The 21896-nt window shown below is 52.1% G+C and overlaps 1 protein-coding gene across 1 annotated transcript; it reads right to left on the reverse strand.

Annotated features, from left to right (window-relative positions):
• Positions 1-1447: 1447 nt before the first annotated feature.
• RAB3IL1 (RAB3A interacting protein like 1) lies at positions 1448-20768 on the reverse strand. The gene is made up of 14 exons (XM_054390761.1): positions 20748-20768; positions 20511-20662; positions 20099-20355; positions 19725-19860; positions 15143-15401; positions 14521-14616; positions 12901-12978; positions 12134-12349; positions 8723-8851; positions 8510-8622; positions 7634-7657; positions 5421-5520; positions 4421-4487; positions 1448-4023 (listed from the first exon to the last, which is right to left on the reverse strand). The coding sequence occupies exons 1-14, from the start codon at positions 20766-20768 to the stop codon at positions 3941-3943; spliced, it is 1731 nt and encodes a 576-aa protein (XP_054246736.1). The 3' UTR covers positions 1448-3940.
• Between the last annotated feature and the right edge of the window lie 1128 nt (positions 20769-21896).

Below are 21896 nucleotides of genomic sequence, written 5' to 3' on the forward strand. Positions count from 1 at the left end.
GTAGCACAGACCTCCGCAGAAGAGGAAGCCTTGCTCTGGCTTGCAGAGAAGGAAGGCTCTTGGACTGCCTTTGATTACAGACGCTGTAGGAGTCCGGGAGAACTTGTTCTGGTTCTGCTGGCAGCTCCCTTCTGCTCACAGCCCTGCTCTACTCCAGCACTGGCAGTGAGGGCATCTGCAGGAAGGGCAGACACCACCAGCTGTGTTCCTGCTTTGGGATCACCAGTTGGCTTCCTTCTCTGTCACCTGAGGATTCATCCTATAAAACCGTAGAATGCTTTGGGTTGAAGGGATCTTTAAAGCCCACCTAGTCCAATCCCCTGTAGTCACCAGGGATGTTTCCAACTAAAGCAGGTTGCTCAGAGCCCCAAAGAGCCTGACCTGCAGTGGTTCCAGGGATGGAGCATTTCCCACCTCTCTGGGCACCCTGGGACAGGCTCTCACCACTCTCAGTAGAAAAATTTACTCTCCAGTCCAAATCTCCCTCTTTTAGTTCCAAACCATCACCCTTTGTCCTGTCACAACAGACCCTGCTAAAATGTTTGTCCCCAGCTTTCTTTTTCTGGAGACAGCATTTCAGAAAGAGGCACAGGTAAGGGGCACTGCTTTCTGCAGCACTTTGTTACCCCTTGTCTGGGAGAACCTCACCCCACCCAGAGACACAAGGCTCCCTGGGGCAAGCCTTTCCTTTACTCATCCTCCTTCACCAGGGTGGCTTAAGCCCACCTCTCAAGCCTGTTCCAAGTCCCTCTGAATGGCATCACCTCCCTCCAGTGTCAACAGGACCACACAGCTTGGTGTCATCCACAAACCTGCTGAGGGTGCCTCAATCCCACTGTCCATACTGCCCTCAAAGATGTTAGACAGCACTGGTCCCTGTACCAAGCCCTTAGGGATGCCACTTGTCACTGGTCTTCATTTGGACACTGATCTGATGATCCCAGCTCTCTGAGTGGGGCCAGCCAGCCAGTTCCTTATCCAGGGAGGGAACTGAATTCTTCTGGCTACAGAGTATCACAGAATCACAGAATCAATAAGGTTGGAAAAGACCTCAAGGATCATCAAAGTCCAACCTGTCAAGTACACACATCCCAAGCAACCCAACTCTGAACTGCAACCAGACCTTTGAAGATGCACCTCCCAACCAACCCAAGCCTAGAACTGCAACCAGACCTTTGAGCAGGTACCCTTCAACCCAAGCCTAGATCTGCAACCAGACCTTTGAAGGGGTCCCCCCTTAGCCAACCCAAGCCTAGAACTGCAACCAGACCTTTGAAGGGGTCCCCCTCAACCAACCCAAGCCTAGAACTGCAAGCAGACCTTTGAAGGGGTCCCCCCTTAGCCAACCCAAGCCTAGAACTGCAACCAGACCTTTGAAGGGGTCCCCCTCAACCAACCCAAGCCTGGAAGAGTAGGCAGAGCTTTGAAGGGGTGAGGAACACCTGTTTATTTTCCTTTATTACAATGCAGGGTGCAACCATCCTGCTGCTAATGGAGTGACTTCATACTCATTTACAAGTCCTTCTGTTTCAAATGGAAGACAACCTGACACAAGGCATTGCTCCAATTCCTTTCATCTCAAAGTGCTTTACAAAGTGACACTGGGGAGTGAAAAGCCCATCCCACAACCCAAAAGGTCTCCTCCATGGAGAGCTCATCTCATTGCCAGTGCTGCAAAGCAGGCCTGTTGGTTGTGCAATGTAGCAGCCAACAGCACAGGACATGGAGAGGTCAGGGGAACAGACCCAAGGAGAAACTGCCAGGGACAGAACTTACCCGAGCTGAAATCTGCAGCTGGGGAAAGACATTGCTGCTTTCTTCTCTTGAAAAGCTGATGGCAAATTGCTACAAGGCTGCAGGCACCACCAAAAGAGATGCAGGGATAGCACTAGTTCAGGACCCAGCCAGACTCTTACCCAGAGATGGATTTTTCCAGGATTTTACTCCACCTTTGAAAGCTATTCCTTTGGTGAAGAGGGGGTACATGCACACACCCCAGTCAGGATGAGCAGCATGAGGTGGGGTGCTCAGCTGTGCAAAGGCAAAACTGGGGTGTTAACAACCTGGACTGGGAGGTCAGCCCTTTCTGAGCTGAGGAGGTGGATTCAAAGCTCATGTGTATTGTCAGCAATGTGTTCTCTCAGCTCTGAGGGTGATGGAGCTACCAGCCCTTGGCCAACAATCCCACACTGCTGTAAGGAGAACCCTGAGGAGCAACTCAGGAGCATACTGGGGCATGCTCAGTGACAGGAAAGCTTGTGCTCATGGGGGGGTCTTCCACAGAAAGGTTCTCAGAGCTGCTGTGAAGTTGTCCTTCGATTAAGCCCCAAATCAAAATCTTTTTATCTTTCCTGTCTATTCTTTCCTCCCCTGGACAAAACCACAGCTGCTCAGTTAATTTTCTTCCACTGAAGACAGAGCTCCTACTGTAGGATGCTCCAAGAGAGGATGAAGCTTACTGGAGCTGAGGATGGGGATCTGGTTCTGGGCACCAGCTTGCTGAGATGGGAGTTCTGCTGATGGCAGAGGGGTGGGGTGACATGCCAGTCAAGAGTGCAGAAATGCCACATGAGATGAAACCTCCAGGGTGGGAGATGGCTGAGCTGATTCCAGAGCCACTGAGAAAAAGGCTAAGCTGGCTACAAAACACTGTCATGGCTTTAGCACACTTCTGTGCAGGCAAAGCTGGGCCTGAGCTCAAGCTACAGCTTTAGTGACATCCTCCCCAGAACATCTGGAGGTGTACAGGAACCACAGCCACAACCCTCAGGTGCACACAAAGGTGTCTCAGATCTCCTCACTGGAGATGGCAGAGCAGGAGAAGCTGAGTTTCCCCAGGGGCCATGGCTGCATATAATACTGGGGAGGAAATCCCAGACTCCCAAGACTGCCTGGTCTGGGCATGCTCCTTCTGGAGACAAAGAACCCAGCCTGGGACCATAGTATCTATTTAAACAGAGGGAACAACACTGCCCAAAGCTACCCTGAGAGCAGGAACAGCTCAAAGGTATCTGTCTGGGGGTGAGGTTTGCATCTAAGAGCACCATGGAGAACTTGTGCACCAAGGATTATCACAGGGCACCACCTGTCAAGGTTCACAGCTACCTGTGACAGCTGCAGCAGATTCTCTAGACCAGGAGAAAGCATCCTGCAGGCTGTGGCCAAGCCAAGCTGTGGCCAGCTGTGAGTGATGCAAATCCCCTGCTCTCTTTCCTCTGCTGCAGGCCCCAGGTGCACAGCTCTGGCTGTTCCCCCAGCCTGGATTACCCAGCACCAAACTGCAAGCTAAAGACAGAAACAAATCCCTCTTTGTGACTCAGCTGGCAGAAAGCTTCTCTTGCAGGCTCCTTTAAAAGGAGCAAGGAAGTGCTTGGATGAGGCTGTTGGTGACTCTCCATCAGATTATTGCATGCTGCTGGCACTGACAGGGTTGCTCAGGGAGGAAGTGGTCAGCAGGACCTAGATGTGCAGCTGGGCACAGCACCCTCCACCCCAAAAGAGTGAGTGGAACAGATGGACAGACAGCCAGCATCTGTCCTGAAAGACAAACTGAGGGTCCAGGACTCCTGCCTTGCACAGGGCTGGCCTCAGACTATGCCAAAGCAAATTGCAAATATAAAAAGAGAAGTTTAAAACCCAGGGATATACACTGCAGGCAGGGGACTCCATAGAGGACAGTCTGCAGACAGCCACCCCGGGACAGCCAGGGCCAGCCCAGCTCTGAGGGGGCATCTTGGCAGCTGCTTTCCAGTCACAGTTGGAGAAGTGGGAAGCTGAAGGTGGAACTTGTGCTTCTTGCTCCTTGCTTAGCTCCAGGCAGAGGAAGGGTGGGAAAGGATAAAGGCCCCCTGCAGGAGAGGCACTGCTTCATCTGTCTGGCAGACCATGTTTGACAAGCCCTTCACACAGGTGCAGTTTCCTTCCATGCTCAGGCCTCTGCTCACATCTCACTGGGATAAAACCCCAGTTTGGCCACAGACATCTCCCTCCGGAGCCTCATCACCTCCCAGTACATCAGCTCCACTGCAAAGCAAAACGGGTGTGGGGAAGAGAAGGGGGGAAACAACCAAAAATCAGTCAGCAAGGCACAGCTGGGGACACCACCTCATGGCATGCTGTGCTCTCAGTGCAGGCTCATCCCCAACGTGAGGGAAACAGACATGCTGGATGAGCAGAAGACTATCAGGTCGCCTCTCACCAGTTCCACCTCAGGGCAAAGGTCCCAACAAGCTGATGAGCAAGGAGTGGGGGGTACCTGTTCCTCCTGCTCAGGCTTTTTAGTCATTTAACTGTTTCTCAAAGACACAGGGCGTCCACAGTACCCCAAACTGGCCTCATTCCTGCCACAGGACCTCTTAATTCCTCCCTCATTGCCCCACAGAGAGCACCCCGACCCCAGCCAGGTCCCAGCCCCTCTTACCATCCTGCCTCACCAAGCCTTGCTGGATGTAGCGAATGTAAGTGAAAAAGTTGCACACCGCAGTGATCTGAGGGAGAGAGAGAAAAAGGAGTCAGCTCCACAACTGCCTGGCCTGTCAAGAGGCTTGCACAGCACCCAGCAGGGCAGCTCTTGGTGTTCAGCACCTGAGAAACACGATCATGTACCACCAGATGGAAGGAGATAGGAAGAAAGTCAGTTGAAAATGAAAGGTCAACAAAAATTCTGGGCAGCTGCAATCCCATCTCAAGATCCTGCACTACTGTCCATGAGGCACACAGAGCAGGAACTCCAATCTGCTGCAGATCTGAGATCAGCAGTGATCCCTATTTAATGTGGCAGCAAAGCCCATCCCCTTCTTTCAAAGGAAGCCTTTGGAGGTGAAGGTTTGTTCAGCAAACGTGTGTGAGGGAGGCCCAGGTGTTCCTGACACAGGAGAGTCATTTGGTGCAAGTGACAAAAATGAGTCCATGCACAAACCCAACTTCTGGCCTCAGAGACTGCAGGATCAGCTCTTTTGGGAAGCAGCTCAGGAAAGAATCAACTTCTGTATCTGAGCCTCAACAGCAACATTAACAAATCATTCACCTTCTCCCTCCCCTCCGAAGAAAGGGCAGCTTGTTCTTTGTAACCATTGGAGTCACTGCTCTGCAGCCAGTAACAAGAGCCAGCATTTAAGGAGCAGAAAATGACTGTGTTTTACAAAGGAGAATTAAAAAGTAATAACAGAGCAAAACAATCAAAGCCCTGTACTGAGGCAAGCCAGGGAAAGCAAACACACTGAAGACAGGAACACAAGGCAGAACACCAGAGCAGGAGACAAGGCTGGAGACCTGCACCCCAACTATCACCTCCGAGCTACCCTGACTGCAGGAGCAGCCTCAAGCCCTGTCAGTTCGAGGGCTGAGCCAAGAGCTCCCCCATCTCGGGGTTCAGAACAGTTTTGGAGGATCAAAGCACCCTGGGAAGGTGGAAGACTCACCCTGGCCCTGCAGGATGGTGAAATGTAGTAGTAGTTCCCAGAGTCCCCCAGCATGATGCGGTGCTTGCAGGTCCTGGGAAGGTCACTCAGAGCACATCTCCTGCAGGGGAGCAGAAAACACTTCAGCTTCAACAACCCAGGGGCATGGCAGAGAGCAGCAACTCAACCACCTCAAGACCATCCCCAGGTGGGAGCTCAGAAGCCAGAAGCTGTGGCAGTTCAGCATGAAGAAGCAAACCCCTTGGTTGTTATGAACCTTTTGCTCCTTGAAGGACTCCATAAATGGCAGCCTGGGTGACCTTAGGCTAAATATCTGGAACTAGGAATTATTCCACATCCCAGCCGGCCAGGGCTGTACCCTTGTCCTGGCAGACAGCCCAAGACAAAACCACAGAAAATATGAAAGAGCTGGGGGCTGGAGCAGAGTCTGACAAATGTCATTTGGTCTCTGCACATCTCCTCCATGTTCCAGGCAAAGCTTTTGCTGAGGGAGCTCTGCTCAGGTGGATCAGCTTTCCTAGTGGGATGCAAACATGCTGGCTGGGGACCAAATCCAGGCTCAAACCAGGTAAACCAAGCATTTGAGCAGAACTGGCTCATGCCAAGAGCTCCAAACAAGCCACACTGCAGCCTTTATGCTCTGCTCCTCTTAACTAATTTGGGCCCAATTTGAAGCTACTCTAGTTGAAGCCACAGGGGGTGACTTGGGGGCTGTTGTGACAGGACAAGGGCTGATGGTTTGAAACTAAAGAGAGAGATTTAGACTGGATGCATAGAGAAGGAAGCAATGTTTGACCACTGAGGGTGGTGAGAGCCTGTCCCAGGGTGCCCAGAGAGGTAGGAGCTGGCACCATTGCAGGTCAGGTTGGTTGGGGCTCTGAGCAACCTGCTCTAGTTGGGGATGTTCCTGCTGACTGCAGTGGGGTTGGTCTAGATAACCTCTACAGGTTCCTTCAACCCAAAGCATTCTATGATTCTGTGAATTCAGTAGGCTTTGGGTAAGCTTTGCAGTTCCTAAGAACAAGCCAATCCCTTCTGATGCAGACATGCAAGCTTGGCTTCAGGTCAAGTGAAGACAGCTCAGCTCCCAGGTAGACCACCAAAAGACATAAAAACCAGCAAGGGTGCAGCATTTCTCTATTTCCTTGCCACTTCCTTCTGTTATTTGCAAGACAAATGGCTCCCAGGAGCAGCCAGCTGCCCTTCCTTCAGCACCACTGAAAGCTGTGTGGCAGAATTTTCTGCTGTGTAGTCACCATGCTCCCCAGAGACCCAGTGCCTGCATGGGGGAAGAGCAACAGCACTTCCCAGCTGCAAAAAAAACTGCCCTGTGGGCCATGGGAGATGCTAACACACAGGAGCAGCTATCTTGGAGAGCTTCTGAGCATGTCTCTCTGCTTGCTCTCCACTGCCATCAAGGCAAATAGTAACTGTGAGTGGAAACATGGGCTGGAAGTGTTCAGAGGCAATGAGAAGGAATTACCAACCAAATATTAAGACAACCTAAGAAGATTAAAGTCTCAGAAGGTGCAGGATGACCAATACTCTTGCAAGCAAGACACCTTTAAGAGGTCCCTAATTTGAGCATTGTGGCAGAGTGGGAAAAAAAAAGACTCCTGTTGGTGACTCTTGGCTTGGTTGGTGCCCCTTGGTGTAACCTCAGCTACCACAACTGTAGCTAGAAATAACCTAAACCACAGCATCTGGACACTCCACACACCCCAGGGCATTCTGCTGGGCACACCATCATGAAGAATCAGTTGTCCCCAGCACCTCCTGGCCAACATTTTGTTCTGATGCTGTGTAAGTAATGTCAGAGTGGCCAACTCATTCCCTGCCCTGTTTAGACTCCTCAAAGCATGGCACTGAGGTCTGTAGGGTAGAGACAAGTAGGACTGGTAGGTCCCAGCTTGGGCAGTGACCCCAGTTTTCTCCTTTCTGGTCCACCTCATGTCCCAAAAGTTGCCATTAAAAACAAAAATCAATCAGTCAAACAATCAGGATTTTCAGGTGGAAATTAAAGGGGAACAAATTCCTTGGGGATCCTTTATGGCCAACAAATTGGCCTTGCCACCCTGTCTGGGTGGAAATTAAAGAGGGTTAAAAGAAGTTAGCTGAGTTGAGCTCAAAGTTGCTAAACTGCACTAAGTTAGTAACTTGTTAATGGATTAGAGATCTTTGCTCACTGAGTGCACAACAAACGCTTCACTTACGTGACAACTTGTGACCGGAACCCACTGTGAAGAAACAGAAACAGAAATCAAAAGGAAGCAGATAAACACAGGATGGGTTGTTCTTGGAACATGCCTGACACAGCCTCAGGGAACAATCTGCCTGAGAGAGGACAGAAAAGGCAGAAGAGAGTGGCAGGAAAGCTGCATGGCAGCAGCATTTGCTGTTAGAGGGACGGCTTTGCTTAGAAGGTGCTCTGCTGGAAGGTCAGGGAGAGAAGAACAAAGAGGGAGGGCCCTGACTGAACTTCACTTCCATAGCTGAATGCAGTGCCCTATCTCCACCTGGAATGTTGTGTCACTCCTCTTCTTTGAGGCACTCTCAGGTTGTCTGTCACACCACAGTCACAGTCACACAAGCCCTGCAGCAGGCACAGTTCTGATTCTGATGGCAACGTGACAGCATCAGGTGGGGAAGATGATACACAGCAAGAGATCTTCTGACCTAGGCTCAAACCCACACACTGCACCAGCAAAGTCAGGCTTACAAGGGGAGCTCAAACCCACAAGATGTGAGAACAGGAGATCATGCAGCTCTGACTTAATCCCTTCACCCTAGAGTACGGACAAATACACCCTCAGAGGACACTGAACAAGTTGCTGCCCCAAAGGGGAAAACAAAAACCATTCTCCCAGGTCAAGGGCACTGCCACATCACTCTGAGATCCCCAAAAGGAGTCAGCTCCAGCACACCAGCTGAGCTAATTCCTCTTCTGAGCTGCACTAACCCTGGCCACAGACTAGGAGAACAGCTGGATGAGCCCTTTGAGCTGTTCCACTCAACTGGCTGAGCAAGGCCTGGCCAAACTCCACTGGACGGTACAAAAAGACCAAGAGAACAGAGAGATGGTTCCTTACTTTGGCCCACCACACTCTTCTGCTGACACCTTCACCACAGGCAGGGTCTGGGAAGCCACTGGCTCGATGGTGAGTGTGTTCTGCTCCACAGCCACTCGCACCAGCTCGGACAGCTGTGACAGAGACAAAGCAGTGCAAAGGTCACCTCCAGGAAGGAGCAGCTCTGGTGCTGCTGGACTGTGCAGCTTTTGTCCTCCTCTTCTCAGCACTCACCTCCTGCTTTGTGAAGTCCAGACAAGGTCCTATATCTTCTCTATAAATTCTGTCCAGGAAGGAGCAGGATTTATCCAGAGTTGGAGATTCCTTCCAGGCCTGGAACTCAGCAAATAAAATGGAGTCGACCTGTAGCACATGTCCAGGAGGAGCAGGAAGAAGGAGAGATACCACATCAGGTTATCTGCATAATAACAGATACCTTCTAACTACAGAAGATGTGTCTTGGCATCTAGAAAGGCTCAGACATCAGAGGAGTGTCTGAAGGAAGCTGGCTTGCTCCAAGGATCTGCAATCTCCCTGCCATCAGCAGTTCTGTGCCAGACTGATGCAGCCATACTGGGCTTACTCTGCCAGAAAGCTGCAGGCACCTCTCTAAGCCACCTTCCTCCAGGGCAAGGCAGCATTTCTGCTGCAGGGAAACCACCAACCAACCATCAAACAGACCTGATGCCCAGGCAGCCCATGGCAGGAATGATGAAAGCAGCTGAACAGCAAAGCACAGTGGCAGTGGCACCCAGGAGATGGGAGGCAGAACCCTTCTGTAAGGAAAGGATTGCTACAGGAATGCACCAGCTGGGAAGAGCTGTGGATGAACAGCAGGACTACTCTCAGTGAGCCCCAGGGTGAGCTCACAGGGTATTGTCAGCTCTTTAGAGACCCCTCCAAGCCCAGACCTCTGGTGTTTGGGGAGCTGCAGAAGTAATTGGAACACTGGGCAGCCACACAGGCATGCAGAGGAAAGCTGAGTGTAGGAATGGAGGTGTCTGAAAGGGAGCTCCAAGAGTAGGGACAGCTTTCCCCACTGTGATGTCTGCTCATCTCCTTTCACAGATGGCCCCACAAGCATGATCACTGCTCAGCAGAAAGGAACTCAGGGGAGAGCTTGCTCTCATCCCCATGGCCATCACATCAGGAAGGTTGTTCCCTCCATCCCTGTCTGGCTGAAAATAAATCTTGGAGGCTCTCTGGGACCTGACATTTAAACCCCAGAGGGATCCTTAGTGGAACCACCAACCTGACTGAAAGGGCATCTCCTTAAAGGGCCAGTAAATCCTGTTACAGCTGCTGGAAGGACAACCAAAACTAAGGAAACCCTGCTGAGCAACATGAAGAATGGAAGTGGACAGAGCTGAAGGAGGTCTGGGTTCCAGCACACTCTGTGCTGCCCACCTGGTACCAGGAAACAGCTTCAGAGCCAGGAGATGGAAAAACAAATTGAGAAAAACACAAAACCAAAAATCAAATAAAATGGAGGTGAGCATAAAAGGCAGCTAGAACTGAAAGGCTGGAAGTGTGAGAGGCAGATGGCTCCCACCCATCCCCAGTGCTGTCCAGAAAGGTTACCTGCTGCAAGGGTGAGGAAGCATCTGCCCCCAAGGCCTGCCAGGCTGGTTCATAGGTGAGGTGGACAGCTTTCCCAGGGATGATACAAAGGAGCAGAGAGAGGAGAGCAGGTAACCCAGACTTTGAGGGCACAGGAAGAGACAGACAGTGAAGGAAAAGGTTTAGAAAGGAGAAGAAGAAGAAGAAAGGGAGGTAAAAATCACCAGACAAACCAGAAGACACAAAGGCAGGCTCAAGTCTTCCCTTCCAGGGAACAAAGCAGGCTGCTCAAGACACAGGGCCACAAGCCACACCTTTTGACTTCCACTTGAGGTGCAAAAAGGAAAGAGAAATTCTGCCATTTTTAGGTTCAGCTTAAGATGAGGCACATCTCCTCCACAGAGCACCAGCTCTCTGAGTGCCAGGTTTCCTTTGATCACCTCTCACATGGGTCACTAAGGACTTTGAGAGAGAGAGAGAACAAAACCCCACCCCACCCTTGATAAATAAAATGATTGGGTCACTCTGGAAGCTGTAGCCCTGAGATTTTAAGCCCCAGGATATCTGCACCAAGTGGAAGTTTACCTACATGAAGAAAGGACAGGTCCAAACCTGGCACTTGCAAGAGCCAGAGTTTCTCTAAAGATCATCAACCTGAGCTTTGCTGAGAATGGGCCCAGCACACCAAAGTGACCTAACCAGCAGGCAAAAGTTCTCTGCTCACTGTGGACAGAGGGCAACTTCTACAGGGTAGTCAGTGGTTCACCAGCTGGGCTCTCACCTTAGAGCTCCTCTCATCTGCCTGGAGGAAAGGTCAGCACTGGGAGAGGTCACAGGACCTTAAAAATATTAAAGCCTTTTTCTTCCTGGCCCTCAAAGCAGCTTCCAGCTGACTGCATTTGACTCCAGCTTCCAGCACACCTGGACTGTTCCCCCCTTGACCAAGAGAAACCAGCACATCAGGCCTGCACAGTTACTAGGCTCATTTTTTCCTGCTTTTGTTCCTCTATTCCTGTCTGTGAACAGTTCAAGAGCTTCAACAGAGTTCAAGATCTTCACCTCTCATCGCTCCTGCTGGCTCAGGACAGTGCCTATAGCCAACCCCACCTGAAGCACCTCATCCAAACTCAAGCCTGAGAAGCTGACAAGGCACATTCATTGAATCCACTACCAGAAGCAAACATTACCAGCGTGGTCACCTCTTTGGTGGGAGCATTAAAGGCACAAGCAGCCTTCTGCAGAGGTTCTCACACAAGCCAGCTGCCCAGGTGCCTCCACGTTCCTTCAACAACTCTTCACAACACAGGCTGCAGCTCCCAAATAATCACTAGAGAGACAAATTCCCCCACCACATTCTCATTCTTCCTGACCATAAGCTGCCTCCTTTCTGCTCCTCAGGACAGCTGTGTACACATCTGGCTAGCAGAACAGTCCCAGACAGTAATGTCCTAGCAGGAAGAAGTGTTACTTGCACCAATGGTCACAGTAGGTGAGGGACTATCAAAGCATCACCAAAGGGAATTAAAGAGGGTTTGTTTGAAAGATATTCACAACTGCCTTGTAAGCTTCTCTGCCCAGGCTCCATCCAGTGAAGAAGGAAGCAAATATATGCTCTGCAAACAAGAGGAAGAAGAGTGACATGCCCAAGAGCACTGACTGAGTGACAAAGACAAGTTGATGGTGTGCTTGTGTTCAAGCCAAACAAGGCAGAGAAGCAACCACAGCAAATCATACCAGAGCAGCAATGGACTCAACTGCCAAGACACAGCAGAACAACCAGCTTCTGCTGACTCCTGACATACCCACTCTCAGCACTGGTAGCTGTCCATGCCCTCCAGGGCTCCCTCAGCTTCTTCCTCTAGCAGTTGACCTGACGCAGCCTTCAACGTGTTTCCCAGAAGGGGAAATCTCCACAAATGGAAACCCTCCAGAGCTTGCCTCAGCATAAATTTAGAGAACATGCCAGATTACTGCACAGGCAGCTTCTCCCTGCACTGAAACCACAAAGCTCTCCAGGAATCCCAAGTTGGAAGCTGCACAGCTCCCTGAGCACAGTGACAGCAGCAGCTCCAGGCCCTCACCCACCTCTTTGCGTTCATGGCTGACTGGCTGTGGGGTCACATTCTGGCTGGCAGCTGAGACCATTGCACTGCTGGTGCTTTTGTTTCGCCCATGGCCCTTCCTGAAGACAGCTTTAGAAGGGCTCTGGAGCTGAGGGTGTAGCTCCCTGTTTGGAGAGGAAGGCGTGGATGTGATCACCAGTGTCTTCAGAGCTGTCACCTCTGCCTGCAGCATGTCGATCTGAGGAGACAAGGCAAGAGCCAACCACCTTCAGCACTTCCTGAACTCAGGCTCAGTGCACCCCACCACACACCAAAGCCACAGGGACCCAGCTACAAGCCCAGCCATGAAGCCTTCTCCCCATCCTCCCCAATGCCCACCATCATCCAGAGTTTTGAACAGGAGCCACTTGGGAACCCATCCCTCTGCCCCTCAGCCTGAGCGTGCTTGGCTCCAGACACTTTTTAGACAAAATAACCAAGAAGAAACTTCTCTTTCCTCGAGAAGAAACTAGCTGAGAAGCACTGGGTGCAGCCTTGTCAGGAAATTCCAACTCCTCAGCTCCCTGCTCAAACCATGTCCACGGCTTAGCACTTCTCTGGGGTTCCCCCTGGCACCCACCTCTCAAAGGGGACCTGGATAAGCAGCAAACAGCAGAGACACCTTTCCCCACCACACACTCAGTGGAGAGGGAACAGAGCAAATGCAGCACCTCAGAGAGCCTGAGCTGCAGGTTCTCATTCAGGTTGGGCAGGGATTGCACCAACTAAAGTCACAGAGAATGTTCTCACCTTGCCCCGTGCCTCCTTCAGCTGCTTCTCCGACGCTGCCTGTTTGGTGTTTGCTTCTCTCACCATCTTGTGTGCTTCCTGGAGCAGAGAGAATTTTAGTCTGCCTGCTGCAGCCCCAACTCATAAAGCCACCAGGACAGGCCAAGGCTCTGCCACACCTTGCTCTGTGCAAGTGAGCAGGGTGCAGACATCACCACCACAGCCAAGGGTTTTACTGCCAGGGTGAGGAGCCTTCCACCAGCATTTCCCAGAGAAGGCTCCTGGTGCCAGGGCCTGGAGGACATCCCTGTTCTAGGAGTGCAGCTGGCTACATTCAAGAGTTGAGCTGGCTGAGACCAAGGTCATCTCTTTCACTGATAAGAGCTGCTGTGAAGAAAGCCAGAAGCGAGGGCCTGCTTCTCCATGCCCTTGAGAAATGTCTTAGAGCTGAGGCTGTACCATTAGCACCCACTTGTGCCACATCACAGCTGTGGCCAGTCCAGCAGCCCTGTGGCTCCGACCCTGACTCAGACCCACTGAGCCTCAGCCCTGTGTTACCACTGCAGACTTGCTGGTTGATCACTGGACAGTTTTCTGTCCCTGGTCACTGCCTGTGGCACAGATCCTGATCCAGGCTTGCTGCTCCATGTCTTGGATGAGGTCACTGCTCTTGCTCGACTTGTTGTTGCACTTTGCTCCCCCTTCCCATGGGGAGCAGCCAGCCCTCACTGCTCCAGGCAGCCCTGCAGCAGCAGGAGCTGGAGCTCAGGTGGGAGCCAAACAGCAAAGCCTGGCCCCAAACACCAGAGCCTGGCCCCAGACACCAGAGCCTGGCCCCAGATGATTTCCCTCAGAAGAAGGGAGCAGTGTGAATCCCAGCTGGAGCCTCCTCACAGCCCTGTCTGGAAGCAATGTGCCCAAAGCCAGCAGAGCAAGGGGACAGCCCTCAGCTACACTATCTCTAAGCTCACCCTGAGCCCAGGCAGCCAGATCTCCAGAAAGAGGATGCTCCCTTGGCCCTCACACACAGCACCAGCCTGTGTTTTAAAGGTACAGATGGGCTCTGGCTTTCCCCACTGCCCAGTCAGGGCTAGACATTAGAGCTGCTGGTAAAAGGGATTTTGCCAGATAGAGCTTGGCAAGAACCAAGCTACCAAAAAACCAACCAAGAGAACTTCTGAACACTCATTGGAACAGAGTATATGAGGACATCCAGCTTCTTCCACCCCATGCAAGGGCTGACACGAGCCAGGGAGTGAGGGAATCACCTATCTCACACAGCAGACCACAGAGCAGGCATGGAAGGGTGACAGGGAGCTACTTAGCTTCAGCTACAGGCATCACCACATGGGTCTGTATGTCTGGTAGCAAAATCAAATAACTGCTGTGCTCTTTACACCACCCCACAGCTGCTAGGAGGAGAAAGAAGTGCATGAAAATGCTCCCCAGAAGCAGGTGCAAGCCCTTGCTCTGAGGCTCTGCCTCCAGCACTGCCCAGCTCAGCCTCTCCAAGTGAGAAAAAGGAAGAGGGGGAAGGAGGAAACTGGGAGGAGATGGCTGGAAATTCAGGGAAAGCCTGTCTTAAAGGAGCTGGATGTAAGCTTAGCTTAAGAAATGATGGGAAAAGGAAGAGGGTGGTACCTCAAACAGGCTTGCTGTTAACTCCTCTAGCTCCTGCTCCAGCTGTTCTCTGACTTTTGACAATCTCTCACATTCTTTGTCCTTCAGCTTCAGCTCCTGTGGAGGAAATGGGAGAGGGAAATGTGAGCTTGCAGCAGGCCCCAGCAGCACTGATGCCTGTTGGCCTCAACCTGTCAATCACCCCAACCTGTCAATCACCCCAACCTGTCAATCACCCCAACCTGTCAATCACAACCTTTCCTCCCTGCCACAGCACAGGTACCCAGCCCAAGGCTGCTGTCACTGAACTCTGTACCATGCTCTGTGTCACCAAAGCCACTACTGCAGCAGCTTTTCAGGCTGGAATTGCTCATTTGCCATTAGCAAGGAAGCTCCACAGTAATCACTGCCTGCCTCAAGCTGCTTTCTACAGCAGGTTTTCAGGACCAATTTCCAGGCTTTGGGTCAACCCAGGAACCTGCCCCAAAACACCTCACAGCCACCTCAGCTCAACCTCTCTCCTATTCTTCCTGCTCCAGTCTGTGGGACAGCCACACTCAGACCCTAATCCCCTCAGCACCACTTCTAGCTGCTCACATCTGTGCTGCCATCCTCAGGAGTCCTCCCACACTCTGGGCCTTACCTTCTGTGCTTTGTGCAGCTCTTCCTTCAGGAATTCAGAGCCCTTTTCACGGATCTCCACCGAAGAGCTGCGTAGCCGTGACACGTTGAGCTGCTCAGTGGACTGGGTCTCATCCACACCTCCAGCATCCTGGCATCCAGTCTCTGGCTCCTCCTTGCTGCCTTTGGATGGCATCAGTGGCCTCCAGTGTCCCACAGCTGGTTGCTTCTGGTTGTCTTCCTCAAAACTGGCCTGGCTGTGGGGTACCAGCACAGGGAAACTTGATACAGGGGCAACCCACAGCCTTCTACTAGCACTCTGAGCACGTCCACCTCCAGCCTCTCACAGGCACTGAAGGGAGGCAGGGAGGGTGACAGGGGATGAAGAGGCCAGGATCAGCTCAGCTTGGTGCCCAGCAGCACCAGATCCTTCACCCTGCACACAGGCAATTCCTCCCTATTGGAGTGCTCCACCCAGCAAAAGAAGAGGAGATTATGGTCTGAAAGGAGCTTTGGGAGAAATCTCCACTTCTGTCCTGGGATCTTTAAGGATCAGTCTGGGACGTCCAGCCTCCTGGCTTTTTACCTTTCTCAACCAGCATGGCCCAGATACTACTGACTCAGTATAGATGAGAACTAAGATTAGCTGCTCCTGCAATCCTGTTCTCACCTGCTTTCAGAGAGAAACAGAATGCAGCTGGGCTGTTTAGGACTCCAGAATGCACCCAGCAGACCAAAGTTCAGAGACACTGACCATGGCAAGGAAAAGTGAGTTCAGCTCCCCTGTTTTCTAGCAACACACGGACCCTAATCCCCACCCCAGCACAAACCCAGCCTTCCTCTCCCCCCATATCCCTGCCTCAGAGGGGAAGGATCTATTTTATCCTACTGGTCCTCCACAGAGCTACCTAAACCAGTGTATTTCCACTGAGCTCAGCTGAAGTCCCATTTTGAGTTTCAGTGGCTGCCAAGCAGAGGTGCTGATTGTGCTTCTGCCAGGAAAGGTTGGACCAGAGGACTCTTGAGGTCCCTTCCAAACCAGCATTCCATGAACCAGAAAGAGGAAACAGGAAGAGTGACCCAGGACACTGTTCCCCAGTGCTCAGCAGGCCTTTGTCAACAGACTAACACAGACCATGGAAGAGGCTGAGGGATTTAGGAGGCTTTGCAGCTGCTTGAGTAGGAAAAGGTAGGGTTGAGTGCCTGGAGGAAGGGCACCACAGTCAGAGGGTGGCTAGGGCACATGCATCACCCCTTCATCACACACTGAACTGTCCTCATGTGCCTCACTTGCCACTTGAAGTCAGTGGGGGCAGGATCAAGGCTTGCACCTGTAGGCTTCTATCATGTCCTGCACTCAGCAGGACACACAGACACTGCACTGCAGATTAACCTGCTGCCAGTTATCTCTGCCTCACAAGCCTCAGCTGAGCTGTGGTGCTCTCCTCACCCATGCACAGCACCAGTCCCTCCTCCTGCAGACTCCTTCTTGCCCACTACCTTCTCCTACAGGGAGGTTCTCACCTTCTTTTGGTTAGGATCACTTCCTCTTCTTCTCTTTTCCCAGTTCCTGTATTTTCCCCTCCTGAATTTGCCCTTTCTCCTGAATTCCAGCCAGGCAACTCTTCCCTCTCACTCCAGCCCCACACAACACAACAAAGCACAGACTGAGCTCACCTCCTCAGCCATGTGCAGCTCAGTCTTGTTCTCCCTCATCTCACTCAAAGCAGTCAAACCATGAAGCCCAACTACTGACAGGCCTTTTTCTCCTAGGTTATGCCACCCATGGTGCTCCCACATTTCCTACTTAGATTGCCCCCTTCCTGCCCCTCAAAGCTGCCTATGAGCAACAGGTGTCCACAGTCACCTCCCAAGAGGGAAAGATGAAGTAGCCACAGGAAATCACATGGAAAAGCACAAGTGGAAAACTCTGTGAAACCCTGGAAGACGAAGGGCTGCCACATCATGCCAACATGACTACAGAATTGGGGGTGGGGGCCAGGCAGTCACAGATTTTGCTGACCTATCTGTTCAGCAAAAGCACCAGAAAGATGGTCAGAGCTGTGCTAAGGAGGCAGGAAAGGACAGAACTGAATCAGTGACCCATTAACTTCATGTTTTTACTGAAGGCTCACTGGGAAGATCTAGAAGGAGAGCCTCACCCTGGCGATATTGCTAAATTTGGAAGTGTGCAAAACAACATAAAAGGGTGTGCTGGGGAAAGGGCAAGAAAACAAAATTCGTTTTGGCCAGAGTTAAAGACAAGATAGTTCCTCCAAGCTCAGATAACTCATCTCCAGCTATTCAGCATGCTGGGATTGCTTGATGAAAAGCAGTATGCACAGCCATGGAGGGATATGGTTGACTGAGCTAGCCATGACCAATAGGAACTTCCAGACTGGGCAGGCATCTACAGCCTGAGGTGTGACAGAGCACACAAGTGGGAACTTCATGGTGCACAGTGCCTGCTCCATCCTGTTAGGCTGCTCTGTTGGCATCTTTGGTAAATCAGAGGGAAGGCAGAATTGCAGAGAAAAAAAAAAATCACAGAATGGTTTGGGTTGGAAGGGACCTTAAAGATCATCTACTCCAACCTCCCCACCATGGGCAGGGATGCCTCTCAACTGGACTCAGCTGCTCAAGGCCTCATCCAGCCTGGCCTTGAATTTCCCCAGGGAGGAGGCAACCACAACCTCCCTGGGCAGCCTGTTCCAGAGTCTCACCACCCTTGTACTGAAGAACTTCTTCCTTAGATCCAGTCTAACCCTGCTCTGCCTCAGCTTCAAACTATTTCCCCTTGTCCTGCCTCTAGTCACCCTCATGGAAAGTCCCTCTGCAGCCCTCCTGCAGGATGCCTTAGGTATTGGAATGCAGCTCTAAGGTCTCCCTGGAGCCTTCTCTTCTCTAGGCTGAACAACTCCAGCTCCCTCAGCCTATCCTCACAGCAGAGGTGTTCCAGCCCTTGAGGAAGGAAAAGTTCAACCAAAATGGTTTAGACAGGTCAAGATTAGCTAACAGGGATCACTTACCCAAACAGTGACATCTCTAATGGGATGAGGAGGTCTCCAAACACTAAAGAAGAGGAGGAAGCAGGGAAGAGAATGACTCAAAGGAAGGAATTAAATCCATTACAGATGGTGGGGATGTATGAGACCAACTCATCTGAGAGATCAGAGGAGGCTCTCTGCAATGAATTTGCCACAGAGCAGGGGAAGCACAGAGAAGTGTGTTCAACACTGAACCTATTTCTCAGGTGGCACAGTGGAAGCCCTCCCTGCTTCTGAGATTAGACAGGATGAGCTGCAGAGGACGCAGCCCTCTGGGTTCTCCTGCAGTAGTAGAAACACACCAAAAGGGCCCCAGCCAGTCAGAGCACCTCCTGCTTCTGTGATCAGAAGGAAACAAAAATCAGAGCACAGTGGGAAAAAAAAAAAAAGAGAGAGATTGAAATTCAGGCAGTTAGTTAAAAAAAAAAAAACAAAACAAACAACAAAAAACCAAAACAGATATTCCAGTGTATTTCCACATGCTGTGGAAGAAAACTGAAGGACAAGGAGGAATGAAACAGTCTCACTCACATTCCAGAATGTCCAAGGATTTAAAAGCCTATCCTGGAAAATCATCCCATCTTTTATAAGGGAATAGTGGATTCTCCACAAAAGCCTTGGCTGTGCTGGCTTCTGCCCAGCCAAACCCCAGTGTCCAGGGTACAGTGGGGCTTGGAAACACAGCCCCTCAGAGACCAAAGGGACCACCATGGACACTTGTCCTCGCTCACTATCACTGCTCTGACTGGTGGAAAAATGGATCATATCCTAAAGGTCCCACACCAACACAAGAAATGCAAACTTCAACAAAATAAAACCCAACACCCCACAACCTTCTAAAGTTGGATTCTGTAGAAAAAGCAAAAAAATGTGCAGGATCTGCACTTTTTTTCCAGCGGGCCCCACATGTTTCCTGCAGTGCTGATCTCTGAGAGGGTTATTTCCCATACCAGCAGCCTGGGGGGCTCTCCAGGTTAAGCTCATGTGGAGAGGACCTGACTTTTCCATCTGGATCAGGACAGAAGCCTGACTGCTGCTGTTCTGCACTGCTACAATGCAGCATCGGTCCACAGCCTGCTCAGTACCCCAAGAGGAGCTCAGAAATGCTTGGCAAAGTACAGAGAATCATGGAATTGTTTTGCTTGGAACAGAGCTTTAGGATCATTGAGTCGAACCATTAATCCAGCACTGCCAGGTCATCACTAAACCACGTCCCTCAGCACCACATTGTTGTTGTGTCTTTTAAACACCTCCAGGGATGGGGATTCAACCACCTCCTGTGGAGCTTGTTCCAGTCTTTGAAAGGCCTTTCAGTAAAGTTTCTTCATGTCCAACCTAAACCTCCCCTGGGGCAATTTGGAGGGCGTTTCCTCTTGTCCTGTCATTTTTCCTTGGGAGAAGAGTCCAACCCCCACCTGGCTCCAGTCTCCTTGCAGGGAGTTGCAGAGAGCCAGAAGGTCTCCCCTCAGCCTCCTTTTCTCCAGGCTGAACTCTGACTAAACACCACAGCACTGCTTTTTTACAGCAGTCTGTATGCCTTAGGTCCCCCTCAGCAGCCAGCCATTGTCCACGGCGTCCTTCGAGCCGAGACCCGCTGCCGGCCGCGGTCTCTCCTTACTCTCTCTCCTGACTTCACTTCCACACAACTGCCCCACGCAAACCTGCAGAGCCTTCAGCCCAGCGAGGGTCGGGGCTGCAAGGACGCAAGGGGTTAACAGCGAACAACCAAACCCTCCGCAAGTCCCTCAGGAAACAGCCCGGCTCCTGCTGGCCAGACAGCCCCGTCCCAGCACGCAGAGCCGGCCAGGCTCGGGGGTAAGCCCGGCCCGGCCCCCGGCTCAGCCTGCCGACACCGCAGAGACCTGAGCCCGGCCGCCTCCCCCCGCTACCGGCAGCCCCGCCGCACACAGCTACCCAGCTCCCGGACCTACCCCCGCCGCATACTGGGTCCCGCTGCCGCTGCTGCTGCTGCTGCTCACGGCGGAGGCGCGCCCGCCACCGCCGCCCCCATGTCCGGAGGCGTGCCCGGTGCGCGGCCCCGACCGAAGGCGCGCTCCCGCTGCCTGCTGGGGAGGGGGGAGCGAGGAGGGGGACGCACCACGTGATGCCGGCGCGGCTCGTGCGCACTGCCGCCCCCTGCCGGAGCGGGCTGGGAGAGTTCTGCAGAGGGGTCCGGCCAGGCTGCGACCTTGGGTGCGGCCAATGGGCTGAGACCTGCACTTGGGTCCCAACAACCCCATCAAGGCTCCGGGCGGGGGGCAGAGTGGCTGCAAACTGCCTCTGAGGTCAGCCTCTGACTGTGGTTTCCAGATTGGTTGCCCCATGTTTCCCACAGCATCCTACCTTGTCATTGTCCTGGGCTTTCCTCCAGGCAGAGGTATCTCCTCCAAGACTTTGCACCCAGGGGCAGCTGCCCCATCCTCTTCCTCACTGCCAGACACACCACCAAAGGCAGGCTCGTTCGACATGATGATCCTCAGATCCATTGCAGAGTGCTATTGTAGATACTACACATGGACCAACTCCCTGTCCCAGCTTCTTCTGGGTGTCCATGTCATCTACAGCCCTGCCCTATCTCACGGCCAGAATCCACCACTCCATGCTCTGAAGTCTCAGAACAAAGTGTCCGAGATGGCTGTAACCTTTGTTATCTTCAAGGAGCTTTTGGGAGGAGGGAAAGGATCTTCAGCTTTGCAAAGCAGCACCAGAAGTAGTTAGTTTTTGTAATTATTAACTCCCAAGGCCTGGCTGGCAGGGACAGAGGGTCCTCAGATTAGAAAGGTAGAACTTCCAGGATCCAACAAAGGCAGGAAGAAGGAAAACTGATAATGCAGACATGGAGAGGATGTGCTGGAGATCCTGAAACCCAACCACTTGCAAATATAACTGGTCACAAGGTAAGAGCTGCATATTGGGATACATTTCTGGAGCCCCATTGGGGTTCTTCAGCCTAAACACCTCCTCCAGCACCCCAAGGAGACCCTTGTCACTTCTGAAGCCCCTCCACACCATTCCCCAGTGATCTCCTCTCAGCCCAGGCTATGCAGCTGCCTCCATATTCTCTCCCAGAGTGGCCTCATCTTCCTCTGAATGGATCAAAACTGAAAAGCAGGACACACAATCTAGAGTTTGGTTCAAACAAGGTCCAACCTGCAGAGCAAAAGCAGCTCCCAGCTAGGACATCCTGCCCAGCATGAATGCTTCCTAATCATGGGAGAAGGCTCAAGCCTCCTCTGGGCTGCCTTGTGTGCTCAGATCCTACTACAGTAAAGTAAAAACAGTGGGGGGGGGGGGGGGGTGGGGGGTGGGGAACAGAGCCAGGCTGGGAAGAGAAGGAGGAACAGGGATTATCTTGAAGCTTGGAAAGCAGGACTGGAGCCCTGCCCCAGCAAACCCAGCCTGGATGTTATTGCCATGAAAATGGGAATGAAAACAAATGTCCTAAAGCTCCAGGCTCCATCCACCCACACGCTCCCCTCCTCGCCTGCCTCGGCCAGCTGTGCAGTGTGTTTGCTCCACTGGCTGGAAGGGCTTCAGCAAGGCTCCCCTGGGATCTCTGACTCTAAAAGCTCTGGTTTCATGGAGGCTGATCACCCAACAAAGCACAGGCCCTGTTCCAGGGAGACTGGCTGGAAAGAGAAGACTGAAAAAGCATAACACTGAGCAGAGACTCAGAGACATCGCTGGTGCTGCAGGTTCTCAGCTGCAGGCAGCTGGCAGAGAGCAACC

Source organism: Indicator indicator, chromosome 21, assembly GCF_027791375.1.
Source record: "Indicator indicator isolate 239-I01 chromosome 21, UM_Iind_1.1, whole genome shotgun sequence".
In the NCBI taxonomy this organism is placed as follows: Eukaryota; Metazoa; Chordata; class Aves; order Piciformes; family Indicatoridae; genus Indicator; species Indicator indicator.